Source organism: Syzygium oleosum, unplaced genomic scaffold (assembly GCF_021117445.2).
Source record: "Syzygium oleosum isolate NSW1041296 unplaced genomic scaffold, Sole_v2.1 Sole_v2.10, whole genome shotgun sequence".
In the NCBI taxonomy this organism is placed as follows: domain Eukaryota; kingdom Viridiplantae; phylum Streptophyta; class Magnoliopsida; order Myrtales; family Myrtaceae; genus Syzygium; species Syzygium oleosum.
Window position 1 is genome coordinate 1313939 of NW_026607494.1, and position 6965 is coordinate 1320903.

Genomic DNA, 6965 nt, shown 5'->3' on the forward strand with positions numbered 1-6965 from the left:
GAGACAAAAGTGACACATTTCATTACTTTCTCTACCCACCAATTGCTGAATCCCATTTTCAACATGTAAGCCTCAAGAAAATCCCACTCTACCCTGTTATAGGCTTTTTTCATATCAAGCTTTAACACTGCCTGAAATTTTCTCTTCCTTTTTCTGATTCTCAATTGATGAAGGACTTCCTGAACAATAAGAATATTGTCTTGGATATATCTACCACCCACAAATGCCCTTTGTTCTCCTTCTATTAAAATCGGGAGCCAAGGTTTCAATCTAATAGCCAAGATTTTCGAGATAATTTTTTATGCAAATTTGCATAGGCTAATTGGTCTGAACTGATCCAATCCTTCCGGATTAGGAACTTTCGGGATCAGGGCGATATGGGTTTTGTTCAGTTCTGGATTTAAATTTCCAAAATATAAAAATTTATTTACTTCATCAAAACCCCCATTCTTTATTTCATCCCAATGGCTTTGATAAAATTGGCCATTCAAACCATCTGGCCTCGATGCCTTCAGGGAGCCAGAAGGGCTTTTGCATGGTATGTGGCGCCAAAGGCAAATCCGTAATTGGGACGGGCCACTTGAAGAGGCACCAATTCGACATGATAAATAAAAACATTTGCGGTCAAGGGGAGCTCTTCAAGCACAACGTTGCACACAGAAAGCCCGTTCAAGTACGATGAGGTGAGGAATCAGCAAGAACTTGGATTTTGTTGTTTTGCCGTCGAACAATCCTTTGGCTTTGTTGAAGACCCCGGCTTTGCCCATTAAGTGCAAAATGCTCTGCAACCTTAGTTGAGACCCGTTTCACGAACGATGAACACACTAGACACTGCAAGTCGCTGTACAAAGAGAAAAGGGATGCAATTGGTGCATCTGTTGTACACAAATAACTTTTGAGTCTCTTTAACTTATGATTTATGGACCAGTCCCAAGAATCACGTGTATTGTGTCATCATCACCCACTGGGTGGATGAAGATTGGGAATTATGGCACTGAACTCTAACTTCTAAAATTTTAATATCTCCGTACAATTCCGTTAATGTGGTCTCCGAAATAATGAGGGCTGTCAATGAGTTTGGCATTTCCAATAAAATCTTCACCATCACCTTAGATGATGCCAGCATAAACACCTCTCTAATCTAAATTCTGGTCCAACAACTAAATCTTGTTCGCAGTGACATTTGTTTCCATGCATGGTTTGTGTAATTTGTGCTTGCAACACAGTCCCCACTTAGTTTTGCGATTCTGTGGCCACCATCAGCGGTAGGTTCAACACATTAGATTAACCTCAATTAGGCATCGAGAGTTGTAGGTCCTTTGCATGTCAGAAAGATGGCAAGTTCAGAGGTTCCCTCTAGATGAAAAATGGGGTGGAATTTCACGTATGAGATGTTGACAGGGCATGCCAGGAGATGGACATGCTGACGCTGTACTCCACCAATAATAGCAAAGGGGGCGGTCTCCCGTCGAAGTCGTAGGCACAAAAAGATTGGAGGGTTGCTAAACTCTTTGGGGGACTTCTTGCATATTTTCAGCAATGCAATGATGCTTTGTTGTCCAATTATTATCTATCAACCAACCAAGCAATGCAATGATGCTTTATGGTTGATGTCGATTGAATTAGCGAATAAGGAGGGTGATTCCTTCTTCAATGAAGCGATACTAGCCATGAAGACGTAATTACTAAAAAATCACCAGGACATCAACATGTGATTTTGGTGTCTTTTGTCTTGGATTCGAGGTTCAAGTTGGAGGGGCTTAGTACTTTATCTGTTTCATATTGCAAAACCTTGAGATTAGGCAGGGAGGTCCGAGTGGAGCAGATATTGGTGATGGTGAGATTAGCTCTTGAATATGCATGATGGAGACGCCAATTGATTTGATACGATGAACTTCACCCATGGACGAAGATGACGCGCTAATCGAGGAGTGCCAAGAAATCGGTTTGGTTTTTACTTCATAAATAGAAGAATACCCCACCGATTTCCGCTAGCTCTTCATCGTAATCTACCGATGAGGCCAAGATGTATTTGATAACAAGCTACTCCAAATGTATTCAAAGAGTTCAAAGACGACGTTGACGTTCTGAAGTGATGGAAGGAGCAAAGTTTTGCATTTTTCCAGTCTTTTCCACCATTTAACGTGACTTACTAATCCCACCGGCGTCAATGCTACCATGGGAGTGTACTTTCATTCCTAGCCAACCGATTATAGAAGACATAGCTTTATATTCACTTTGAAGAATGTACAAATGGTTGTCTTTGAGCATGATTGATTTTTGCAAAAGTTGACTCGAGCTGAATGCGTCGGATGTGAAAAAGAGGATGTCAATGACAATTTGATTATCCAAATCATGGTGAGTGACATCGCGCCAGACATCGAATTCATTATACATTCTCTTTGGTATATTTTATTTATAATCGTTATTAGGACACTTATATGTGTAACTTTGTTTACCAAAATTGAAGATGTACTTGTACTCCGTTCATGTTTAATTGAATGAGTGTTTTTCATTAATTCTCTTCAATTAATTTCTGAATTATTTATAGCATTTAAATATAATACAATATTAACCATTGACGAAAGGCTACATTTTATAGTGGTTGACCGACAACTTCAACAAATAAAAAAAAGGAGCACGCCCAAGTTTAGACATTCACAAGTTACAATCCACATATCTATCATAAATCAACTATTCGGATGCTCAGAAACTCTTACATTTTTCACATTACCAATCCAATCAGACAACAACCTATTTGAACATAAATGTATCCGAGTTGAGTAATCGATCGAGAGAAAGAGGCACTGGCATATGAAAAATTTTCAAGATTAAAGAAATCCCGGACGTGGGCCATCGTGCGGTGTGCAAATAATGTCATTAAACTTTAAACATTTGTGTGTCAGCCAAACAACGGGCCAGGACATTTTTTATGGACCAACGAAATGTACCTATGTCCAATCCAATTTTAAATATTATTAGTTAACCAATATGTCGTGTTTTACTATGTATTATGCAATATCTTAGTTATCCTAAAAAAATGTTATAATTTTTCCATTTCTTGCATTTTTATTGAATATCATAATATATAAATTCAACTTTTTAACTATTTTCAAAATTTTTCTTCATAATTTTTTTCTCGTTTTAATTAAAGAAACTTGCCAACCGTGACTGGACCCGCGGCCCGGCATGGGACACCGCTAGATAGTAGACATAATGGAGTGGTCCAAGACGAAATTTTCTGATTTTTCAAGAAGCCAATGCACAAGATTTTAGCAAGAGGACTCAACAAACTAGAGATGAATTTTAAACAAACAAAATTTGAAGATTTATGTAATCCATATATCAATTAATCAGAACAATGCAAAAGTAATCGTGCGAATGCGTACTGATAAACCATTTGTGGCCGCGAAGAATTGCTTTCTCTAAATTTCTTCTTTAGGAAGAGGACCCAACAAAATAAATATGGAACTAGAACAAACCAAAATTTGAAAAATTATGTAATACATATTTGATTGGATGATGCAAAAGCAACCGTCCAAGCATGGATCGAGGGCTAGTCCTTATTGATGGGACATGAACCATCATAGTAACTAAAAAGTGCATTCTCTATAGGGAAAATGATACAAGTTATTTTTTAATTTTGGTTCAAGACGTAATGTCATTTATGGACTTTTAATTACATTTATCAAATATTTATCAATAATTTATGGACCATTTTAAATAAATTAAAAATTCAGAGATCATATTATAAATTGTGTCAAAATTTGAAAATCACTTGTATCACTTTCTTTTTTTTAAATTACTATTTCGACATACTAGCTTTTTGCTGGTAATTGCGGCTCTCTCCGTTGCAATAACCGTTGATAAACTACTCGGCCTTGCCGGACATCGCCAAGACATGGGCTTTTCCATCGTCAATGCCTATATGGGAGTCCCTTTCTTTCGGATCACGTAATGGGACACCGGATAAAGAAAAGTGACGGCTGAAAGTCACCACCACTAAAAGCCACGTGAGAAATACGTCACTTCCTCCACCACACGGTCCTTTATAGCTAAGCCACCTTCCGGAAAATTAGCCGATCAATCACAAACTTATTTATACGGATGTCATTTTAATTCTAAATTTTTTTAATTTTATCAATTTAATTATAATTTTTTATGCAGAACTCTTATGTAATTCTTCCGATCAATTTTCGCCGGAAATACTAACTTGGCAGTCCGATCATGGCCGGGCTTCCTACATGACACACCAAGTCAGTATTTTCAACAATACTGATCGAAAATACTTGTATCGCTTGAGCTCCGTTTGTTTTACGAAATATACATAATTTGAAAAATATTTTTTCTAAAAACGATCGCTTGTATTACTTAATATTTTTATCCTCAATGAAATTATTTAAATATAAATTATTGTTGATAACGAAAACTTTTTTTCATTGACTAATTATTTTAAATAATACAAACGATCATTTTTAAAAAATATTTTTCAAATTATTTATTTTTCGCAAAATAAACGGAACATTAACATATTATACTTTCCACTGCTCATCTAAAAAAAAAAGCTGTCATGAACAGATGAGGACCTGATATGCAACATATACTCGCTCATAAAGTCTTTATCATCCCTCTTTTCTCGCTATAAACCACTCACATCCATCTTCAATCTGGTACGCAACGGATGAGCGTGAAGGAACCATTACTGATTAAATGAAAAATACATAGCAGCTAGCTACCAAGGAAGGAACTAGAACTGATAGAGTAATGTGCTGCAACTGTCTTGCCCTAGCATCTTACTTTTGCTCTTTCTGTCTCATACCATACTGCCCAGTTTCAGCTTCGCCTAACAAATTCAGGTAGTTGACCCTGCCTATGGCCGTAGCACATAGTCAAGCATTACATACGCTGCTAGAGGAGCCCGAATCATACAGCGACGCTGCATTTCTGGACCATCTGCAACTTAACGATGCCGTCTCCGGAGGCGGCAGACTCCTGCGCCGACGTGGCCGTGCTCTTGGGGAATATGATGTACGCGGGGCACTTGACATATAGGTGGTAGCGCCCCGAGGTGAAGGTCCCGACTTTCCACCTCACCCGTCCGTCGATCTTGACCATCAGGAAGATGGTCCCGGCCGCCTGCTCCTGAGTCAACGTCATCGAGTTGAACGGCGCCACCGGCACCGCCGTCCCGTAGATGAATGGCGACCACACGTCCACCTCTTTGTGCCCCTGATCTCATTGCATCCAAAATTAGATTAAATACACAGAGAAAAACATTTACATTATTGGCATATTCTATTGTCGGGTAAATTTCGGTCCCTGGGGAAAATTTCATACACACACATACACTATACTTAAAGTGACATTTAATGTATATATGTGGCCAAAAATAGTACAGTGAAGTTTGTTGTTTTTTGGACTGATAATTTGAATAAACATTTCCACTAATTAAATTCATCATAATCTCCAATCTCCACAAATACGTCATTAAATTATTTTATGCACCACAATACTGATCATGCTAATTAATTTCACGTCCGCAGATACCCATAAATGAATGTGTTTATTTCGAAAAAAATAAATGATTTATAAAATAATTTTTATTGTTCATAAAAATATTTAGGTAAAAATTATTATCGATAATAAAAATATTTTTTATTGACTAATTATTTCAAGCAATACAATCGATTATTTTTTTAAATATATTTTTTAAATCATATTCTTTTCATGAATAAGGGATCCTAAGATACAATTTTTTAATTTGCAACTAATTAACACCGTTAACTGAAAAATTTTATTTGCAGACATATATTAAATTACTAAATCCCTCACAAGGGCCAAAAACAGAAATAATAAAAAAACAAATAAAAGACTAATAGATCAGGTGAGTGACAGAGCTCAGTTCACCTGGTACGACGGAGGGATGGAGGAGCGGAGGGTGATCTGCTGGTTGCGATAGATGGCGTAGACGTCGAGCTTGTCGTAGTAGACGCCGATCCTGTGGTTGGGGTTGCGGGACGAGATGGTGACGTGGATGTTGGTGGTCAGGAAGTTGGGCACGGAGGCGTTGAAGGCGTAGACGGTGACGTCCTGGAGGACGAACCGGGGCTTGTGTGGCCTCAGGATGGCCCACACCAGCAGGATGATGAACAGCAGGACGAAGTTGAAGACCAGGAGGCCAGCGCACAGCCGCCGGAACGTGCTTCGGCCCTCTCCATAGTGCTTCGGGCAGTCGTCGGATGTCATCGAGGGCGGCGATGCGGTGGAGCGGAGGTGCCGGCGGTGGTGGGTGGAGGTTTGTGCTAGGAAGAGAGGGAGCAGAGGACTCAATAATGGACTGAGAGAAAGATGTGAAGGGGTACTATAAGTGGCAGGTTTCTTGAATCTTCTTCCTTTTCTTTTCAGCTTTTGCTCAAGTTGGGATGCTTTAAGCGAGAGATAAAGCGAGAAAAACGAGTTTTGAGTGCTTTCAATGCACAGCGAATATCATGTACTCAAATGCATGTCAGACATATTAATGTGCAAAGAATCGGAAGATTATAAATATAAAGTGAGAACTAAAGTGGATTTATCACCCGGCTTTTGAGTAAAGTGTGAAAGTTGGGAATAGTGTCCCTTCTAGGGATTCGCGCCCGAGCATCTTGTGGAGGAGAAAATTCAAAACTGTGTCGGTGGGCCGGCAGGCATCTTTGGTTTACAGCAACAAAGCATGGGGTACGTCTGTTTTAGCATGCATGTAGTACCTCTACGATGGATGTAGTATCTCAAGAACAGATCTAATTTCAAAATACAGCTGTTTTAGTTTGTACAACATTTTATTTCTACGTTATTCTTGCCCGTGATGTTGGTATTAGTTTGACTTGTCTTGTCGCATAACATGGTGTGTATACGTACCACCAAGGTTTATCGTGTGTTTAACAAGTTAACGTAGACTTAGAAGAATCATTCCACGTCGAGTTTGACGA

The 6965-nt window shown here is 38.8% G+C and overlaps 1 protein-coding gene across 1 annotated transcript; it reads right to left on the minus strand.

The window, feature by feature from the left end:
- Positions 1–4852: 4852 nt before the first annotated feature.
- On the minus strand, positions 4853–6494 carry LOC115687928 (NDR1/HIN1-like protein 1). Its single transcript, XM_030613633.2, has 2 exons — positions 5908–6494; positions 4853–5229 (listed from the first exon to the last, which is right to left on the minus strand). Exons 1-2 carry the CDS (start codon positions 6244–6246, stop codon positions 4924–4926), a joined length of 645 nt encoding a protein of 214 aa, XP_030469493.2. The 5' UTR covers positions 6247–6494; the 3' UTR covers positions 4853–4923.
- Positions 6495–6965: the final 471 nt, after the last annotated feature.